Source organism: Pteropus vampyrus, unplaced genomic scaffold (assembly GCF_000151845.1).
Source record: "Pteropus vampyrus isolate Shadow unplaced genomic scaffold, Pvam_2.0 Scaffold55, whole genome shotgun sequence".
Classification (NCBI taxonomy): Eukaryota; Metazoa; Chordata; class Mammalia; order Chiroptera; family Pteropodidae; genus Pteropus; species Pteropus vampyrus.
Window position 1 is genome coordinate 3024371 of NW_011888836.1, and position 23260 is coordinate 3047630.

The 23260-nt window shown below is 35.3% G+C and overlaps 1 protein-coding gene across 4 annotated transcripts in view; it reads left to right on the forward strand.

The window, feature by feature from the left end:
- Positions 1-23260, forward strand: part of ZNF521 (zinc finger protein 521) — a 269739-nt gene that overhangs the window by 19402 nt on the left and 227077 nt on the right. For all 4 annotated transcript variants that reach the window (XR_002780401.1, XM_023530847.1, XM_011360408.2 and 1 more), the window contains one exon: positions 8672-8851. Coding sequence is in view for 2 of the 4 variants with exons in the window: in XM_023530847.1 (XP_023386615.1) it covers positions 8672-8851 (180 nt within the window). In the remaining 2 variants the exon portion in view is untranslated. The remainder of the gene's footprint in view (positions 1-8671; positions 8852-23260) is intronic.

A 23260-nucleotide genomic window follows, 5' to 3' on the forward strand; every position in this document is an offset into this window, starting at 1 on the left:
CCAAAGCAGTTGTTTAGAAATCACTTTCTTATCTTCCTGAGTGGGATCACTTCTTAGAAAGATGGGCCTTCCACTTGTGTGCCACCTAGGAAAGAAAAGAGCCTTTTAGAAATTTGTTTTCAGATTATTTTCCACTTTATTTTAACAGCAGTTTAATTCCTAGTTTGTTTGAGAATCAGTTAGAGCTGCCGAATAGGGGAAAAAACAAAAACAAACAAATGAAGTTTTTCATGTTTCTGAGTAACAGGATTCCAGTTAGACAAATCTAGATGTGTCCCTATCTTTCAAATATATCATTGAAATTAAGAGGAAGAACTCCCTAAATTAGAAAAAGTAAAGTTACTAATCAAGAGATTTGAGCAATAGTATTGGTGTGATTTTTGTAAATGAGATTGTTTACCTTTTCAAAATGTAAGACGGAATACTGTTTGTTACATTGCAGCAAGAGAATGTTTCTTGTTCAGAACTAAAGAAAAACACTTTCTCCCTAGGCTAGTGTTTCAGTAAATGTTGATAGTTAACTTTAAGTGTCCAATTCAGAAATATTGTTACAACTGGATTGATATTATCTAAAATAGCTGAAGTAATAACAAAGTTAGTAAAAGTATCAGAAAATATGATGTCTGGAATATAAAGGCTTTTTGCTTCAGATTTTCTTTTGCTGAGGTGGTGTAATGCTTCCTACGTATGCTACTATAGTTATGACTTATTACGTTTAAAGAGGAAATAACTAACTAGACCCTTTCTCAAACATCCAAATATCTAAAGTTTAATGTTTCATTTATTATTATAATTGTCCTAAGAAGCATTTTTCAGTATATCTGGTCATTATGTGCTAAAGATTACACATAAATGCTTTTAAATAATTTGTTTTCCTCCAAAGTGGACTTTTAGCAGTTTAAAATCTCTTTGCTGTGGAGAATTAATACCTGTGTATCTGGATATTAAAAATATTTTTATAATATTTTTCTTATAAAAAATGGAAGAAAAGGTCCATGAAACTTGATTTAAGATTAAGCAGAGGGATATAGAAGTTGTTTGTTTTGTAGGAAGTTAGGGACTATACGAGATTCAGATATCAACAGCCCCTTCACAGTTAACCAACACTGTTGGACCTTAAGACATCAGTTGGAAGAGTGAAGAGACTCAGATCTGGCAATCAAAGCTGTATTCCAAAAAGTCCCCCCAAAACAAAACAAACTTCAAAAAAACATTGGTTAGTTCACTGAAAAACATTCATCTAGAAAAATCTTTAGCAGGGCAATCTTTTCTTTCTTTATTAGGTTAGGTGATTTTGAGTTTCTATACCCATTTTCGTCTTCCTTCCATCTAATATTTATCCTGTTTACTTCTTATTATTATTATTACCCTTTGTGGTTTCTCACTCTACTTTTTTTGCACGAAAAGGCTACACTCTTTAAAATGAATGTTTTAATATATTTATTTGAGTCTTATTAAAAGTAATGGTTTAGTGTTAATACATTGTCTTGTAAAAAGGATTATGAACTACCTGTAGAATCATGTTAGTTTATTAAATTAATAGTTAATGATTTTTTTTTAAAAGATGGAATAAAAGAAATATTAGAATTAATATCTGGTCTCTTTTCACCCCATTCTTTCAATTACCAGTGGAGCATCTTTCTAAAATGTAAACAAGATCGGTCACTCTTCCTTAAATCCTTCAATGACTTCTCATAGTGCCGAAGTTAACATTTAGACAGAGCACAGTAGTAACTTCATGACCTAGCTACTTTTCCAGCCTTGTCTCTGCCACTGCCCTCATTTCTTTCCAGTCTATCCAGTTCCCCTGATTTGAATAGCCCCTCAGTCGCACTTCCTAGAAGGCATCATGTTGTTTTATGCAGCTGTGGCTTTACATACGTTTCCTCCGTTTGGAGAATTATTTTCTTCTTGTCCTCAGTGCTACTCATCCTTTAAAACTTAGCCCAAGTTGCTCTTCTTTGGGTAAAATTTTTCTGCTCTGCCCTATCTGATTTAAATGCCCCTTGTCTGTGAGTTCATCCATCTGCCTTCTGCAGTCATTGATTTACTCATCTATCTCTCCTGCTGCTCTGGTGCTTGCCAGCCCTTCTCTTGTTGTGGCATAGGCAGAAAAATAAGTTTTGAATGACACACTTGGGTAAATGGAGAGGCAACAGGCCTGCTGTTTCTAGTCAGCCCAAACTCTACCTGGCCACTTCAAGGACTGAAAGGATCTGTAACCTTCAACAACTGAACCCACTTTGACTCAGTAGTTGAGAAGCTCTGCAGAGGAACGCAGGCTCCTTAGGACAGGGCCCAAGTCTTAGACTTTGCATCTACAGGGCCTTAGCCAAATGCCTGTGTTTGCCTAGTTAGTGCTCAGTAAATTCTTGTTTACTGAAGGCAGCCATAGTAATTCAGTTTGAAAGTTAAATGACTTTAAGGTAGGAATATGTTTATAGGCAGCCATAGTAATTCAGTTTGAAAGTTAAATGACTTTAAGGTAGGAATATGTTTATAAATACTCTTTATATGAAAATCGAGGTGCTGAAATTGCTCTCTGCTAAATTTCACGTTAAAGATAAAGAGGGACTAAGTAGAAGAAGAAATTTGGATAGGATTCTGATTGAAAGAGGAGAAACTTTCTTTGGTTCCAAAGTGTGTGTGTGTGTGTGTGTGTGTGTGTGTGTGTGTGTATTTGTGTGCGCGCACGTGTGCGCACTCGCCTGTGTGTTTAACCTCTCTCAACGCTAATTTCCTCCCACTCATCATCCTCCTAAGAGGACTTTCATTGTAGATAGGAGAATGGTAATAAATTCACATTTGGCATGTTCTCCTTGATAATAGTGCATGTGTGATATTTCTCTTTGGCCTTTAAGGACCATGATAGACCTGTAGAATAATCAAGTAAAACCACAGACATTCTAAACTTCAACAGTGCGATTTTGTTTAACATAGAGATAATTCATTCTGAGAAGATTTTATAGACGAAGGAAAGAACAAGTATATGAAAAGATTTCTTTTTGTGTGTGTGTGTTGAACACTTTAATGACTTTCAGAGAATAGAGTAGATAGAAAATAAACATTGTGGAAAAAGTAAAAAGGCACATTTTCATCCTTAACCACATGAGCTCTTTGGACCTGTTGGGCCCAGCCAGGTCTCTGCTTTAGATTGCTGTTACTGTCCTACCATGCTGAGGCTCTGTTCTTGTATGCTCATCCTTAGCCACTCCACCTCCTTAGCCACCCCACCTATTGCTTTTGTTTTTGTTTTGTTTGTTTGTTTATCTTTTCTTGACAGTAGAAAAAAAATGAGGCAGCAGACCAGCAGGCTGGTGTGGGCCAGACGACTACACAGTCTGGTAATGCCGCATTCCTTCATTAGAGCCTGCTTGCCATTTTATAACAGTGTGCGATTTATTTTCCCTAAATCTGTTTTCATCTTAGGGGATTTCAAGTTAGAATGCATATCTAGAGCCCAGAAAGCACAAAATAATGATCCCGCCCTTTGGTTTTCTAAAACTAGGAAGGCTTTGTGCTCCTTGTTAACTCTTTGTAGCCTGAAGGTTACTTTTCCTACGTTCTTAAAAAGTATCCAGGTAAATCAGTGAATGTGATTTGCACACACTTGTAAGAGAGGAGTGCTTTTCGGCATGGTTTGCTCTAAAGAGATAATACTTGATTTTCTCTTTAGGAACAGGGCTTCTAAGTATGTAAATAAACACCAGAAGGCTGGGTTTATGTGTATACACGTGAACTTTAAAAAGAGCATTAGAGAATTATAATTATTTGACACAAGAAGATTGTTAACCTGAGGTGCATCATTTATAATGATTTTGGGGGGATTTGAGCTTAGGACATATGTGTTTAAATTATTTGTTGACTTATTCATCATAGGGTTCCTGAAAATAAGACACCGGGTTTTACTGTCCTTTTTATTTTCTGGAGATATTCTGGGAATAAAGAACTTAAGCAGCTTTCTAAAGTAATAGAAAGAAACATTATATTTGTACTAGTCCACTATCATGTAGCAGTGGGCCCACATTTTCTTGATCATTTATTTTCTATAATTTTAGATAATTAAGATCCAGAAGGTCACGGTCCTGACAGTGAAGGTAGGACTTCTTTTTAAGGCAGTGTGAATTTTTTTAATCGGTAGTTTCTTGAACTTATTGGCACTGTGTGGGTGGATTTTAGATTAATATATGCCACAGTTGTTTAATTTGGTGAAAAGCTGGCTATGATCAGAGAACAAATGTTAGGAAATGGTCTGGTTTTAAGTTTGCACGTGTGTATGAGTGTGTGTGTGTGTGTGTGTGTGTGTGTGTAAGTGTGTGTGTAAGTGGAGTATTTTGGGTTCATTCATCTTGCGCCAATCTTAGTTGTTAAGTAATCTTATTGCATTCATGTTTACATCATCCTCAGAATCTTGTGTTTCTGCTACTCTCATAAAATCTGACTCTGGTTTTTAAGGTAGGGCTTCAGGCTTGGAATGAACCAGGAAAAGCCTCATTTATATCTCCTACAAGAAGGACAGAGGGCCTGCACTGTGTACTGGCTGCCAGGAGTTTTTATAGTAATACTTTGTATCTAGGCTCTGGCTCTTACCATTAAATGTGCTTTTTATAGAGTACCAAGTTATAAATGTAGTGCAGCTACGGCATATTAATCTTACTGCAGAGATTTAATGAGGCAGTTGTTTTGCGATGGACACTATTGGGAGCAGAGAGCGACAGAGTTTTACTTTACCACTGAGCTGCAGAAATATTCCTTGCCTGGTAGTAATTATAACCACATGATCTCTTAGTTTTTCTTTCTTTTGCCAGTGCTTTTCCATGCAGAAGTGGCTTGGAAGGAGGTCTATTTGTAGGCAGTGAAATGGATTGGAAATTGGGCTGTTTTCTCCGTGGTTTGACATTTTCGCTTTGATCAGGCATGGGATCCTTGTTGCACAAGGAGAAATATGTAAGATGAGTTTCAAGAATACAGATAGTCTTTGCCAGTCCACTGAGATGGCTTTTAGATATTCATTACTTTTACTTGACTTTTATATAGGTTATAAAAAGTAAATGTGGTGAAACCTCATTTTTACATGGACAGAATAGAATTTCTGCTGGTTGGCCTTAAACTGATCCCACACTTGAAATTAATTGAAGTCCATGGGTTTATGGCCTCCAACACTTTTAAGCCAGTGCAATTTTTCATTTTCCCCAATGTTGTAATTTTATTAAATCAAGTTATGGCAATAACAACCCTTATGAAGAGAAGGATGAGAAGAAAAGAACCACCTGCCAGAGGACACAATAAAGGGAAAATCAGACTTTTTTAAAAATTACATTCATAAATAATATTAACAAGATTGAAAACAGAAAGCTGCCCTTCATTTTTATAATAATAATTGTGTCTTTGTTCCAAAACTAAGGCTTTTATACAGGTCAGAACACTGTAAATCCAGTGCCTCATAGCGCCCTTTTGAAGGGATGGGCCGGAAAGTCGGTGGTGCAAGTGCGATTGTAGTGATGGATGTAATGCGTTTGGAGGCATCCTTTAGGGCAAAGGACAGAGCAGTGCCTGCAGCTATGATGGGGTTTGTAGTCCCAGTATAGGCTTATGTGGATATTTAAAAATATTGCCCCTCAGGTGGGTTTATAGTACAATAGAGCTGGAGGAACAATTGTCCTTTTTTGCCGTGATGTTGGGTGGGGCAGTACTTACAGGCATGGACCTTGTATTTATAACCCCTTAGGTTGAAGTCAGAGGTTTGAATGGCTAGCAGAGTAATACAATTATTTTTTATGATTGGATCTCAAAGGACTTTATAAAAACTACATAACTAAGGCCATGTGTAATTACTGAAGTGTAGCCGCCTGTGGGAAAGAAATGGTTGACAATGTAAGCTTTCTAGAATCTTCCTACATCAACTGACGATAGGAATGGAAACCTGTACCACAAGTAAACACATCTTTTGAACAGGTGGGAAAGAATTCTCCATGAAAATAGAGATTAGAAAAAAAAAAAATCGGAGAGAGACTAAGATTCCAGCACTCATTACACCAAGGCATCATAGGCTATAATTGCACCCTCCCCCCCAGAGGGTCCCTCTTAAGTGGTGACCTAAAAACAAATTCGCCAGTTGGCTGGAGCATGCATCCTAAAGTTGCAGCAGAAGTGAATAAGCTTGACTGACTTCAGCCCCTGAAGGGTTCTATCTGTAAATGCAGAAATGGAAACAAAAACATTTTTTATTAGTCTTAAAATGACCCTTATTTTAATAATTAGCCACAGTGTCAGCGCATGGACTGGAGTCATTCTTTAGCTTTAATGAGCTAACGCTTCATGTGTGCATTCTTATTTTATATTTTTGATATTGGATTCATGTAAAGTGTTCGTATTCTTGAATAATAAGGAAGGCAAGTTTTTATCATTTTTCTCTGCATACTACTTAAAGTATTCAGAGTGTCTCCTTATTTAAAAACAAACAGGCCTGCAAACTTGATGTGTAGCATTTAAATAATCATATTAAAATTCAGACCTAGCACCTACATTTCCCTGAGTGCTGTCAGTTTTATGAGAAACTAGAAACTCATGCTAAACAACTAAGTATTCAGTGTGTGCATGCTGCCTTCCAACAAATATTTAATGGTGTAAGGGCCAATTTGCCAGAATTAGGACAGTTATTTATTTTCCTGAATTACTCTCTAATTTGGCAGTGTTTTACCACTTGGTTTTAGTTTGTTTGAGGTCTTTGAACCATTATCCATTTGTTGTGTCTGTAGCTATAGATGAAACATTTGAAACCAGCAAAGCCAAATGTGGTGGATCATATATTGCTGATTTTGAAAAATGTAGTCATGTAGGTGTTTTCTAATTTGAAGGTAACTTGTCTGTTCCTGTTTTCAGAAAAAATATCAGCAAAGGACTTTTTATGTACTCTTTTTCTTCCTTCTCTGCTTTCTCATCATCACTAAATAATATTTACTAAGCACTCACCTGGACACGGTGCTGTGCTGGCCAAAGTACAAGCCAAACGAAAAAGAGCCTGTGATTACTCCCCCAGGAATGAGATGTCTAAACCCCAGTATGTTGAAATGGGCACTGTGTAGAGTGTTGAGATAATAATTTTCCAGATGGCGAATCAATCCAAATTACCAATTTACTTAAACGTTACATTCTTTTTTAAACAAACAAACAAACAAACAAACAAAACTACTTGCTCTTTGAGATGGGAATTCTGCTTTTTTCTTAAACCCAAGAGATTACTCTGTATGTCGAATGTGAGTTGATTTTGGCATATGTGAATCGTTTGAAGGGTGGTGATATAGTTAAGTTTATTGCAGACATGAAGAAAGGCTTTGAAACAACTGCCAGCAAAAAGGGAGCATAGTTACCTGTAGAAGTAGGGTTTGTAGAAGTGTTATTCCATGCAAGATAGCAGAAAGCACTTTAAGATACTTATGGACTTTTCTAAGAAATTTGGACTAATTTTGTTTCTGAATTCTTGATTATAACATTTCAAATATTTATCTTCCCATTTAGAAAAAATTGACTACAGATAATGCATTACATATTTCTTAGATATTTCGATACAACTCTTTTGTAACTAATTACTCTATTTTGAGACATAATTTATTTCTGACTTTGGAGGACTTTTTGCTATTAGAAATTAATGTCCCATAAATTAAGTCATAGATTATATGGTCCTCATTATCCCTAAACAGGCATAGTCTCTCTCTCCCTCCCTCCTTTTGCTTTTCTGCAAAGAGGGGCAGCAATGCCATGATGTTTGGAGATACCTCTCTAAAACAAGCCAAAGGATAGCATAAAAAATCAAACAAGTATTTCAAGTATTTATTGAGTTTTATGTGAAAACATTACTTGTATTTTACTCTTTAATTCCCCCTTGCTATGTTCGTAGCATGCTTAGGATTAAAATGGAACTATTTTTCGTTTTCCCATTTTTTAGTTTTCAATGTTGGTAATGCCAACTCAAATTGTTGACTAGATTATAATTTAAAATTTTTCTTTGTGTATTTTGTTTTATTTTTTGCTGATTTTCAAAACAACAGACATAACAAGGTATTTACACTTGAAGTTGTGTTTGTAAGAATATTTGGCTGTGTAGTAGAGCTTATTTTGCTATCACTGTCTAGCAAATAATGGGGTAACTGTGTGTTTTGACCAGTTCTTAAGTAAAGGTCAATTTCGTGCCTATGGTAATTAGCTTAGCTTATTCTAGACTTTTGGCTAATTCTGGTAATTTCTCATGAAAGAGTATATTTAACAGAAAAGAAATTCATTCTTAAGCACAGTGGTTTTTTTTTCCTCTTTCCATTGGAGACTGTTTAATTTTAAAAATGACTTGTCTCTCTTTTTTAAAGCTACCCCCCAACCCCAAAAAAAAGACTATGAAAAAGTGGCAAAGTTAACCATAAGGGTGGCAAATTATTTGGAAGAGGAGATGGGAAAAGGGCTACATAGTGAAGAAGAAAAGAAAAACCTCAGACATCACAAACTGAAAAATTTTAGGGAAGACTCACTTTTTATTCTTCTGTAATAAAATCTGCCATAAAGCCCTCCCGTTGCAACTTTGAGGAAAATTGTGTTTCTGTTTTTGGTAGCAAGAAGATTAAATGTTACTTTAAAATAACCTGTCTTTAAACTCAATACTTACAGTTTTGATTTTTTTCAGACCCCAACTGTAAACTTGAAGACAAGGCTGAAGATGGAGAGGCAATAGACTGTAAGAAGAGGCCGGAAGACGGAGAGGAGTTAGAGGACGAGGCTGTGCACAGCTGTGACAGCTGCCTGCAGGTGTTCGAATCACTGAGCGATATCACGGAACACAAGATTAATCAATGTCAGCTGACAGGTAAACAATACTTATCACTTCTTGTCTTCTCACTGTTTTATTTCTGATTTTTCAGTTCATTTCCCCTCCCCCCTTCTAATTATTTTACTCCTATTCTTAAATACCTAGCTAAGTAAGTCTAGAAGTGCTTTAGAAAGTATTCTAAGATGGTGATTTAGGGCAAACTCAGTGTCAGTTTTTCTTAGCTTTCGAATTGTACCTAGATTTTAATAGTTAATGGATATATTTTCATTTCCACTTTTTTCTCAAATTACAGTAATGCCTGATAGGTGCTAACACTGGGTAGCTGAAATAAAGTTTAAGAATACCTTCTGAATATTTTTTTCAAAGAAATTTAGTATGCATTACATTGTTCTAGTTTAAATATTATCTCCTCAAGGGAACTTTTCTTGATCCTTCTCTGGCTGAGTTTGGTGCATTTTTGTGTTACCATAAAGTTCGGTGCTTATTTATTCTTGAGTATCACAGTTTTTACTGCATGTATTAACTTTTCCATCTCCTTCATTAGACTGAAAGCTCGTGGATGGCAGGAACTGTCTTATTCATCATTGTAGTCTCTGAGACTTTGGCCCGTAATAGGTATTCACTAAGGCACAGACGCTATGCTGCTATACAGTTCATGGGAACAATCAGATTTAAAATGACATGAAGCATGCCCTGTTGAATTTAATTGTTATCTAAAACTAAAGCTTGATTTACCAGATTTCTACCTTCTTTAAAAATATATTAATAAAAATATACAAGAATGTACTATATAAGACTAAGTGGGACATTTTAGGTAGATATCTTTTTTTAGACTCATTCATTTTTCTCTTGCTATATTGGAAGCTGACACTGCGTGTGTGTGTGTGCGTGCGTGTGTGTGTGTGTATGTGTGTGTGTGTGTTTGTAGTTCTCTTCCTCTATCTTATTTTCTTAGCACAAATCTTTCTTCAATTAACCATGTATAGGAAATGTATTTACTAGGCAAGTGGTTCTCCAACTGTTTTCCACAGAATATTGATATTTTTGTAAGATTTTAATAGGTGTTCCATTTTAACAAGGTTTCTTGATACAGATTATTGTGAAAATGTTGGATTAAATCCAATTAAATAGACTTCTTTATTAAGGTGCACTGTGGCTTCTCAAGAAGGGATTGCATTAAGTTTATTATTTTCTTTCAGAAAACCCATTTTCAGTTTTTGGAACATAAGAATGGGAATTGATGAAGCTTATATGAACATTGACCGTGTACCTACTTTTTGTTGTTTTCGGTAAATTTTATTTTGATACAATTCCAAATTCATAGAAAAATTACAAGCATAGTATGTGTAACTCCCATAATACCATTTACCTGATTCACCAACTGTTTACAGTTTACACCATTTACTTTATCATTGTCTCTCTTTCATCAGTTTTTCTTAATCATTTGAGAGAAGGTTGGAGACATCACACTCTTCTTAATATATCCTGCATATTTCCTGAGAGCAAATACATTCTCTTACATGACAACAGCACACTATTCAAAATCAGGAAAGATAACATTTAACACTGTAGAATACTATTATCTAATCCACAATCAAAGTTTAAATTTCAACAATTGTTTCAATAATATCCTTTAGAGCTCTTTTTTTTTTTTTCCTCTTCTAGGATTCAGGGTCATGCATAACATTTAATTGTCAGGTCTCTTTTCTTTCCCTTCACTTGGAATGACCTCTCAGCTTTTCTTTGCCTTTCTTGATGAGTACCTACCAGCTACTTTATAGGATAACCCTCTGTATTTGGGTTTATTTGATGTTCCCTCATGATTAAATTCAAGTTATTTATGTACGTGCATGGCAAGAACACCACCAAGTGAAGTGCTCTTCTCAGGCCGTCAGATCCCGAAATGAGTGATGTTGATTTGTCCCAATGTGAGTCAACAGTGAATACTCATTTAAGGTGGTGTCCACCAATTTTTTCCAGTGTAAAGTTACTATTTTTCTTTTGTAAATAATAAGCAATTTGTGGGAAGATACTTTGTCATTATGTAAATATACTCATCCTAAAATATCTATGTTAACTCTACAATTTTTGTATTTTTGTATTAGTTGGCCTCCTGTTATACTGTTCTTTCTTATTCATTCATTTGTTTATTCATATCACCATGTACTTTTGAAGTTTTATTCCGTAGGTCATAATTTAGTACTATCATTTTGAGATCCAGAATGCCCAAGATTTAGCCAGTGGGATTTCGTTCAGACTGGGTCCTGTGTCAGTTTACTATGTCTCCATCATTGTTTGAGGACTTACTTAGTTTCTGCTGCATTTAGATGCTCCAGGCTCATCATGTTCTTGTCTCAGTCCTGCAATCAGCCTTTTTTCCAAGGGGCCCTTGTTCCTTTAAGAGAACGAAGGTATTTAGAAACCAATATATGAGCACGGTGTGCTCGTTGTTATAGGTATATCGATTATAGTAGACCTTTCAGTAGACAGAATTAGGAAATGTATATGTATATTGAATATAGTATATTGAATATAATTCATAAAACACACATATATACACATAAGTATATTTTTCTCTCTTTAATAAGAACCATATGTTTTTATGGGCACCTCTAATTAAATCCAACACTTCTGGTACATCTTAGTGTTTTTCCTTTCCTTTTCCTACCTTTTTTAGCAGTGAGAAACCTAGCTTCTATCATCTTCAATATGTTTACTCATGTTCTTGAATCTAGAATATACATTAAAAGTTCCAAAATTGCTTATTCATATCATCATGATAAGCAGACCAACTAACAAGCTTAAATGTCGTTTATAAATATTGTTATAATTTTTAGCATAACTTTTACATACAGTGAAATATATAAATTGTAAGTGTATCATTTGATGAATTTTGAAAAAATACATATACCATTGTGATTCACATTTCTTTTAAGATAGTTGCTTGCACCCTAGAAATTTCCCTCGTACCCCTTTCCAATCAATAATGTTCTACTAGAAGTAACTAGCTTTTAAGTTTTTTAAATTATAGATTAGTTTTGACTGTTCTAGAATGTCTTATAAGGGAAGTCACACAGTATGTACTTTTTTTTTTATGGTCCAGCTTCTTTTGTTCAGCATATGTCTGTGAGATTCTTTATGTTGTGTATATGAGTAATTTGTTCTTTTTTTTTTTATCACTGAGCAGTATTTCATCTTATAATTTGTTTTTGATTCTCCTGCTGTTAGATATTTTGGTTATTTTTAGTTTGTGATTATTGTGAATAAAATTGTTGTGGACCTTTCTATACAGACCTTTTTGTGGACATATGTTTTATTTTTCTTGAGTTAATAAGCAGGAGTTGCTTAATAAGTAGGAATTGCTGGGTTGTGGGAGTAGGGTGGGGTATGGTTAACTGTATGAAAACTTCTGAACCTTTATCCATTGTTTACACCATTTTACACACCCACCAGTAATGTCTGAGAGTTCCAGTTGTGCATCCTTGCTAATATTTGTGTTACTAGTCTTTTTAATTTTAGCATTTTGTTGGTATATATAGGTATTCTTTGTGGGTTTATTTGCATTTTCTAGCTCATACATTTAATTGACTTCATTTAATACATTTTTTCCTCAGTGAATAAGTTTTGGAAAATCCTACTAAATGCGGGCAGTGGGTCCGATTCTATTTTCAGTGGAATAGTTAGTTCTTTAAAGGAAGCTTTATTGGTGTGGAATCAACACTAACATTAGGGTAAAGAAATGGGAACTTAACTGACATGGCCAGCACATACTATGCCAGCAAGAAATCTTACCTTAGGTAAGAGTGGGTTATCTCTCATGTGCAAGGTTAAAAACTAAACTTTAAATTTTACTTAGTGTTTACTTTTTATTGAGTTCTCATCATATAGTTATCCTTATGTTCAGCTCAATGAAATAGAAGCAAAATACAATATTCCTTTACAACTTTATATATTATATATCTGTTTCTTCTTATACTACACAACTTTAATATCAGTGAAGAAAATACTAGATTTTCAGCTCATAGTATGGCGAAGATAATATTTATGGGTTAAATATTGTTTTTCTCAAAAAAAACAAACAAACAAACCCAAACTCTAATAAAATATTTTGATCTTAAGCTTTCTAAAGCAAGGAATTTAGTCTCTGCTCACATAACAAAACATTTGACTCACAGGTAGGAAAACAGAGGCTTATTTATGACTTAATGAAACACATTTCAGGAAAGGCGAACCTGATGGACTTTGGTCCTGTTTATTGTTGTTCAGGATGCTTTCTTGGGGAGGTTGGTAGATTGATGAGGAAAAGCAGAAGAGGATCAGAGAGAGGGAGAGAGCAAAAAAGAGGGAGAAACAAACCAGGAATCATTCATGTCTGTTGAAGGTGTTAAAGCTGAAACTTGAATTGGCTAAAGGTCTAATCTGGAAAAGATTAAAGACACTAGAAGCATTTTAATTAAAAAAGTAACATGATACTTTTACCTTCTTCCTTGAGTATATATAGCCTTTTAATGTAAGTTAGGAGGTCTGACTTTTAATTTTTGTTTCCTGCTGTTTGAGTTACTGCTTTTCTTGGTGCTGCTGCTCCCACCCCCGCCCCACCCCCGCCCCCCGCTGATGGACAAAGTGCTAGTTTAGCAGAGGAGTATATTTCTATTTGTTTTCCTTCTCATTCTTAGTTTTACTCTGTCTTTCATTATTCTTTTTCATTCTTTTTGTCTTTTAACTTCATCTAGCCATATTTGTATCTTTGCTAATTTTCCTGATTCCTGTCCTTTCTTCAAGACTCTAAATTTCTTTGTTGTTCATATTTCTCCTCTTTATTTCTCCCTGTTTTATAGTCTCTTGCTGTCCTCTCAACTTTTTTCTTTGCTTGTGGCTTACCTTTCCCTTCTATTAATTTTGCAGTGTTTACTTACATGTTCTGTCTTACTCAGGTAGACCTTAGTCTGAAGACTCTTTGGTGGACAATTTACATGAATAAAGAGGGAATTCTGAGTAGTGTACCCATGAGTTAAGTAAAGAGTAGAATAAGAGAGAAGGACATCTTAACACTTGTCAATTGCAAAAGAACAGAAAACTGAGATATTCTATTGTCATATGCCTATAGGAGTTACAGTAGTTGCATTGTCAGAGAACTGATAGGAACCTGCCCTTGAGGTTCCTCCCATCCTTTAACAGAGGGTTTCTTGGTACCTTAAGATCTGTTTTTTTTGGTGACTTTCATTCCCAAAGGTGAGGCCATTCCTATGAGAATATGCCTAGATGGAAACAGATTCACTCTATATCAAAAGTCTTGAAATCTTAGAATAGTTTTGCCAAGTGAGCCCAGACTAGACCAAGCATTAGAAAATGAAGTTCAAATATGGAACAAGATGATCAATTCTTGACCTAGATGTGAAAGTCATCTTAGGGATTGAGTATGCCCCAGGTCAATTCATGAGTAGATATCGGTAACCTGGACTGAACTGACAGACAGTAGGTCCAGGAGGAGACCCAGAGGTCTAAAGGGTCATACGCACAATACATGGAGTTCATCACTGATGTGGTATGCTTGAGTGTGAGCTCTATTCTAGACAAGCATCCTGATCTAGGAGAAAGTGAAACAGTCCCTAAGGATAGTACGGGACAAGGTGGCACTCAAAAAGAGTTCTTTCTTCTTTGTCTCATGGTGCAATTTCCTCTAGTCTACAATTCAACATGTGTAAGTTATGTTCATCCCTGCTTGAAGGAATAAGGGGAAAGGTGAAAGAAAAAAATATTAAATCCTACTCTTCAATTTCAGCAGTAGATGGAAGCCACCTGTCTTGCCCCAGCCTTGCTCTCTTTCTTGGAAGGAAAGAGAGTCTGGGAAGGGAGCGAAATCAACGCTCTAATGCTGTTGGGACTCTCTGGTGCAGAAGATAGATTAGCAAAATATATATTTAAAGAGGGAAAAGCACAGAGAACCTCTCATTTTACTAATCCACAAACCCTATCATTTCTTGCCAATTCCCTCAGGGGGTGGGGAGGGCTGGAAGCCAGAGAGGTCTCATCACACTTCTCAACAAAGATTTAATAGCAGGGTGTTATGAGGAAGGCTGAGATTACGGAGACTCTATTATGCTTACAAAGCCGAGTTAGAACTAGCATTGTAAATCATCAAAACTAAGCTATACTTCACAGGATAAATGTGTAAAGTGCATTTGGTAATATTGTATGCTTGTTGTTCTGAGTCATTTTTCTCTTCTCTCCTGCTAATTTGCAAACTTGAGTTGTCTCTTAAGTGTTCTTTCACATCATTAATGTGATTTGCCTCTGTGTAAATGCAGAAAAATCTAAATTGCAATGTATTCATTCTAAACCCTCTGGCCCACCATACTGTTGGTAAGATGAGTAGGTAGAGATATGTGTGACAGCAAGGATGTTGCACTTTGGGAGAACATGTTTGTAGACCAGGTTGATAAAGCCCTAACTGTATTTGTGGCTTCTTTACAAATATTATTACTGTACAAGTTCACATTTTTGAGGAAAATAAACTGAACCAAGGAGTGGACGCTGTACATCAGTATCAAATAGTATATGTTCACTTACTTTGATTTTAAACTTATGAGACTTCCTGGAAGCTTCACACAGATTTTGTGAACTGAAGACTTTTAGATGTCTGGAATTTTTTTGGCCAAAGAATTTTTTTAAAAAGTGAAAGACTTTTTTCCTTTCTAAATTAAAGACTGATTGGTTCTCCTTGACAATCAAATACCATAACAGCTAGTTCTGTTGGCAGTGGGAATAAGGGAAACGAGTGCTTTATGGATGAAGCATCGTTTCCATAGAAGCATACTGAAACTATATTGTTTTCTTTTTCAAATCAGTTGAAATATTTTACATAAAATAAATGTGACATTTTAACTTTTTAGTTTATATCAATTAGGCTTATGTCATTATAACTTATTTTCATTTTTGTATATTAATTTCTATATTAACTCATTCATAATTTATTAATTTTTATATAATTATTTATATATTAAGGAACTGTATGTTTCATTTTCTTTTTTCTTCCATTTTGATCAATTCTTGGTTTCCTACCAAAAATATTTTCTTACTTTTTCAGCATACTTCATTCTTGAAATCCTCTAAGCTCCCAAAATGCAGTTTCATGGGCTCCGTTGAGTCCATTCCCAGCCCCCCTGCACATAGTTCTTATTTTTCAGGCTAGTGGTTTTCAAACTTTTTGGTAAAAAATAATTCATATGCATCTTCATAATAGGTATTTATCAATACATCACATATATGAATGATACAACATACACAAAAATAGAAATTGAAAAATGAAGTAAAGATGAACCAAACAGGTTTTGAAAATAAATTGATGTTCTTTCGAAGTCCTGGTCTAGATTCATGTATTTTGACAATTTATTTTAATGGTTGTGAGAGCTGGAAAAGTGATCTCAAAAACCACCAAAGAGAAAATATATGTTATTACAGTTCTTGATGAGGTTCATCATTATTAATGGTGAACATAATGGTATTTCTCAAATAATTTTTCTGATCTCAATTTTGTTTTTCTGGCATTTGGTCAGATCTCCTTAAAGTGTTTCTTACCCCTCCTTTATGCGGTGGCTGGCAAAGAGCTAGGAGTGGGAGGGCCAGCTTTGCCGCGTTTTGTTGATTACTTGTGTTCAACTATCAATATCATGTAGTTTCTTTGTGTAAAACTTTTTAAATCACTTTTCAAAATGTGGGGATTTTGTGTGAATTAGTTTGGTTAACATTAAATGAGATGAGCCATACATGTTTCACTGGGCATTAAGTAAACTATACTATTCCGAGATGTGGGAAGAGACCGAAAAAGCAAGGGTGCTCAGGCTGCTTTCAGGAAGGTCTGATTTGTTTATTGATGGCTATTTATGGTTGGCATCTAATCTGATTGTTTGCTAAATACTCAGAGTATCTTGACTACCATTTATTTCATCATGTGTTAAACAACTCAGTGGGTCTCTGCTCCTTACAGTTTTAGAGACAGTGGTGAGGCTAATAAGTGTGTTATTTTCTTAGTCTGGCAGGGCCCTTGCTAAGTTCTTCTATGCATTTACTGGAGAAAAAGCAATCCTCTATAATTAGTTCCAACCTCAGACCTGTTGGCTGAGTTAGCTCCTTTTTCTGGTTTTAGAGGAAGGGTCAGTTAAACTATTACCTGCTTTGAAAGCTTTGTGATCTTCCACATTGATTTTGCTATTTGTAAAACTTGATAATGCTGTGTAGTCTACCGTTCTCTTCTTGATATGTTTGTGAAATTCTCTACCAAAATGTGGATATAAAACAATCATTTTTAGATTCATTATTTCCTAGATGCTCTTTGAATGCCTTTAGACATTGTAATTGGGATTTACAAAAGGATTGTATCTATGAGTTACATTTTCCCACTGTGAATGATGAGTTATTACATGTATTAATTTATTAAAATTAAATAGTTTGAATGGTGGATGGGGTAATTTAAGAAAATTTCTCTGTATTTTTTGATGTTCTTTTTAAAATTAGGTGTTTTTACTCTCAGCCTTTGTTAATACCATTTGAATCACATGAAAGCTACTGCTTATGAATGGAAAGTTCCTGAAAGATGAAATCTCCTAGAAATAGAAGATTTCTCACACTCATTTTATTTTTTACAAGTAAAACCTAAGTGGAGAATAATCCTGTGTTAGCTATGACTGTATTAGCAAATTATCTGCTCCTTGATTAATTTGAGATATTTTGAAGTTAGCATTTTGAAATGAATAGAATTCAAGAAGACAACTGGCATTATTAGTCTGTGTATTAAAAAAATGTTACCTTTTGGATGTCTTATGGAACCGCAGTTGATTCAGATAAATGGTTTTGCCTTAGTTATATAATTAATAACGAATATATAATCATCCAATTCTGTAGTTTCAGAATTTATTTGCTAAAAATTGTAAATAAAATGTCAAGAACACAAACCATGGGAGAATATCTTCAAGAATTTCCACCGTGTCCTTGATGGTCATTGATGGTAATTAAAGCTGTCACTGTGTCCCTGTGGAGAAGTATAAAAATTATAAATGAAGGGCTGTATTTGGGATGTGGAAACAGTGGGGCCTCTTTTGTGGGGGAAAATGAATTAAAAGAGACCAACTGTTTCCTCGGCCCTCTGCAGTCATTCAGTCTGACTTGTAAACAGAGCAATGTTTAGCTATGTGCACAACATTTCTGCCACACATAGACTGTCCTAAAATGTGAAATTCAACATGATAAAGCTTAAGATGTTGACTTTTTATACTTTTGTATTACTGCACTTAAAAATTTTTTTTAATATAGGGTAACTGTGATTGATAGATACCTACTTCCTTTATAGGGTAGTGAGTTGGCTAGAGTAGCTATTGAAAATAGACTAATTCCCTATCCTTTCTTTTTGTGCTCAGTCCATGGCTGGGGATCTTGTCTTTGGGGAATGGCAGCAATGTCACAGATATCTATGACCTCTTAATAGGCCTTAGGAGGGGCAGGCAAGAATCAGCCTATGCTGTGCCTCAGGGCTTAGTTCCTTTAAACTTCAAGGAATTGGACTGGAACTCTCCACTCCTCTTTTCTTTCGACTTTACCTTCAGGGGAAATTGATCGATTAGAGGTGATTATTCCACAAAGTCTGAACCCTTTTCCCCTCTTTGTTCCAATTGGGGCTTCTCAAAGTTTAAAGGGATTATGTCTCCTGGGTGAATTGTAGAATGAATTTAAGTAGATTATTGGGTGGAACTCTTTGAACACACCTTAAAAGTGCTAAAAAAAATATATTTGGAACAGAAGAAAATATTCTAAGCAAAAGGAAAGAGACATTTGTTTCACTATAATAATAATGTAATTATATGGGGTATTTTTGAGCAAATGATAAGCTGTTAGAATGTAGAATCATAGTAGTGCTTCAAACCAAGAAAATAAGAGTCAGTGCAGTAAATGGATGAATGTGCAAAATCTGGATGGTGAGTAAGACTCTAATAGGACAGAAGACATCCATAAGTCACTGGGTTTATGTATGTCCTCTATTAAGCACACAGCAAGATTCTACTAACTGATGACAGTGTTTTCAAGGTTCTTTGTTTAATAACAATAAAAAAAGATGTATGCAAAACTTTTTTTGCATGTGTGATATATTTGCCTTATGGACACTGTGGACCATGTTTGAATTATATTTACTACCACATCAATTTAATCCCGCTCCCCCCCCCCTTTTTTTAAAAATCTAATTCTAAGACTCTACCTACCCACAGAGCGGTATTAGCTCCCCCTGGTGACTAAATAACAATGTAGACAAGGATTATTGGGGTGATGAGCTTCATTAACTTTAACCTTTAAATGCATAATTAATATTAAGATGCATATAATAGGCATGCACACTGAATTACTTTCCAAGAAAAATTCCAATTAGTCTTGAGAAATGTCCATTTTCATGTCCGTTTATCTACATAATGAAGGCATGTCTATCTCATGTGGCTTTTTTGGAGTTGTACCCATTTTAATGACCCCAGAGCTCTTGGTTTTCTCATGTGGGAGATACTGGATCAGAGAGTAGATATTAAGATCTTCTATAAACTAGGAGATGATTACAAATGCAGAAAATAAAATTAAGAGCAGCAACAATTTACCTATCTCTGTCATTCTTGCAAAAAAACCTTTTTATAGAAGAAGATATCATTGTTAAAATGATTTAGAAGAAATATTCTTTAGAAAAAAACAGTTATACAATCAAACACAAAGATGTATTTTTTTTGTTGTTATATCAAGTGAACATTTTTCATTTAATTTACGAATTATTTATTGTATGTTTTTATTTCATGTTGCCTTTCAACTTAACTCTTATCTTTCAATTATAAAAATTTTCCCCATCATAATTACATTATCACGTTGAAAGACTTTTGAAAATGCTTTTATAATCTTTTATAAAGAAATCTGTTAAATCTGTCATATACTTACTATTTCTTATTCATAATTTTATTTTCTGTGCCAAGTATTTGCTTTTCACCGGTGTTTTATACTGGTTATCAGAAAGCAATGTTCTGTAACTGTATGGATCTGGTTTAATATTTTATATTAAACATTATATATTATGCATTCAAAAGGAAAGATTTAAAATCTTATCTGGAAGCTAATATTTGAGTTGTTCTTTTGCTTCTTCTGTTCTTCTGAGTATTTTCAATAATTTAGCACCCCGTCCCTATCCTTTCACTCTTCCTTTCCCAGAGCTATGTTTTTAGGGTATAGACCTTAGCTTATCAGTTTGTGTTTTCTTTTTGTTTTTCCACCAAGATACCTCTCTGTATAGGGAGAAAAGATGCAATCTTCTAAACCCAACCATTTTTGAGTATCATTATTTTTGGCCTGTGAAAATCTAACTGAAGCTCCTTTTGGAGTTATTTATATTATTTTGTCACTTGGCCTACAGTGATAGTATGGTTAGCAAGCAGTACAGCTGAACACAGCCCCTTCTCCCCACCTCATTTTATTTCTCCCTCCCTCTACTACATCCATCACTTTCTTCCTCAAGCACACTGCCTGCCCTTTGGAGTTCATTTATCCCAGTGCCTAGCAGAAGAGCCACGGACCATGCTTTGTCTTAACTTTTGCTAGTGGTCACTCTTGGTGGAACCAGTGTTGGTGCCAAACAACAAGGTATTGAGAGCTTTCTTGTAAACAACGGTTTAAAACAGACAAGTGTTAATTAATACAAACGTTTTTCCATTGATGAGATACTGAGTTTAGCTTAGCATAATGAAAAGTAAATGGCACCATTTCTTGCTACGCTAAGAACATGCAGAGATAGTGAAATGAATAGCACCTCTTAGTAATTTGTTTTCCCAAGTACTGCTGTGCCCTCATCAATAATTCAGTTCAGTAAACTTTTATCAAGATCCTACTCTTTATCTAGTAAATACTAGAAATATAGGGCCCAATATCTCCTGGGAGAAAAATGGTTGAAATAGGATCACTGAGCCCAAACTGGAGCTTCAGGGGTGGCTTCCTGGAGCATATGATGCCTATGTGAGGAGCAGGAGTTAGCTGGGGGAAGAAAGGCAAGGAGGGGGCCTTTTAAGCAAATAAAAGAAAAAAAAAATAGGAGAGAGATAGGAAACAGCATAGTGTCGCTGGGGCAACTTCAAACTAGAGGAAAAAGTACAAGATAAGGAATTGTGAGAGAATAAGAATGTATTAGTTATATATTGCTATATAATAAATTACTCCAAAACTTTTTGATTTAAAGCAATAATCATGTATTATCTTAAAATTTCTATAGGTAAGAAGTTTGGGAGCAGCTGAACTAAGATTCTGGTTAAGGGTCTCTTATGAGGTTATAGTCAAGGTGTCGGACAGGGACAAGGTTATCTGAAGGCTTGGATGGGGCTGGGGGATCCATGTCCAAGCTCAGTCACATGACTGCTGACCGAAGACCTCAGGTCTTCACTACATGGGCCTGACTATAGAGTAGCTAATACATGGAAGTTGGCAGTTGGCTTTTCATAGAACAAGTAATCTGAGAGGAAGAGGGAGAGGAAGGAACAAAAGAAGAGGTGGGGGGATATGGAAGCTGCAATGTCTTTTATGAAATAATGTTGGAATTGGCATACTATTACTTCTGTCATATTCTATTACTGGTCACACGGACAACCCCTGGTATAATATGAGAGAGAATTACACAAAAGCATGAATACTGGGAGATGGAGTTCGTTGGGAGCCATCTTTAGGGCTGATTACTGAAATAAACTGGGAAGAGAAGATAGGGTCTGGCCATTGGGGGTGGGGTGCTAAGAACTTAAATGTAATTCTTCCACCTGTGCATTTCATATACTTTGAGGAACCTCACAGATATCAGCCAGGTAGGCGTGGAGGTAGGAGATGAGTTAGCAGGGATCCCCCATTTCCTACAAATAGAACACCCCAGGCTGGGATTGTTTTATAAAATCTTATTTGAATATTGAATTTAGAAGCTTAAGGATTTTTGATAATTACTGATTTAGGCAGTGAGTAGCCTTTAATGGTTTTATATAGGGAAAAATGTTTAGTTGGATGGCATATGAAGAGTAGATTGGAGGAGAAATTAGAGGGGAGGAGATTCCACATAGGCAGTCTTGCAATTGCACTAGTAAGAGAAGATGGGGTTAAAACTAGTTCAGTGGTGATAAGAAAGGAGAAGAGGGTCAAATTCAATAAATATTTAGAAGGTAAAATCATCCAGATTTAGTGAGTGAGTTACTAGTAGTGGGATATAAGAGCAAGGAAAAGATCTAGAATAAGTCCCACATCTTTGGATTCCTCAGGTGGCCATCACCTGTTCTAGGAATGAGAAAGCAGGTTTAGAAGGTATGATGGCAAGTTCACTATTGCATGCATTAAATTTTTGATACTTTTCTGGCTAGAATTGTTTAAAATAGTATATGTAGGCCAGAACACAGAGGTGAACATTAGGCCTTCCTGTTGTTTTGAGTTTGGATTTAGTTCTTTGTCCATTATCTAAGTTTCTTCCCCAACTTACCCCCATTTTTGTAAGTTTCTGGTGGAGGCCCCTCCCCCCCCCCATTTTAATAACGAAGAATCTCTTTCTCTCAGGTTGATTACTGTTTAAACTTTGACTGTCAGATAAAGGCCCTTGTAGCTGGGGTTGTTACAGCAAGTGCAAACGACACTCTGGAAAAGAGACATGTGTAAAAGCATTAAGGCTGGCTAGCATTCTCTTCTTGCAAGATGAAGAGTTTTGACATACACTGTTTAATGCCTTATTGAAATCCAGCAAATGGATGCTAAGAAGGGTTAGTCTCACAGGCTTAGAGCAATGGGTTTTCTTTTTTAAAAAACATATACTAAGGAAAATCTCTGGAAAATCTTATTATTTAGGAATTATTGGTTATGTCCACCAGCACCCTCACCACCCCCAAAATAAATTACTAGGCAGATTTAATTTTACTATTCATTTTTTTTTTTTTTTTAAATCTGACCATCTTGTGAATCTTAACAGGCTGCTTTTATGGCTGATTTGCAGACTTGCAGTTTCCCATCATCTCCCTTAGTATTATTTTCATTAAAAATTCCATTAGCTAAAAAAAAAAAATCAATGTAATCATTCAGTAGTAATTAATTCTTACCAATCTTCGAAAGGAACGATGAATTAACAAAACTTCAAATGTTAAAATGAGTAAAAAGAGTTGTGTGGTTAATGGCACTAGTAGAGGTGCCAGTAAAATGGATAGAGGGGTGGGTTGTGGCAACGGATCAACCATAATGCAAAACTCATTTCTCCTTAAACTAGCTGCGTGGCCTTAGGCAGATTGCTAACATTTTTTATTTAAAATTTTTATCTGTAAAGTAGAGGCAGTAAATAAAAAGGCGATAATATTGCCTACTTCATAGGGTTGTCGTGATTAAATGAGATAATAGTAAGGTAGTCAGCACACAATGAATACTCATTTT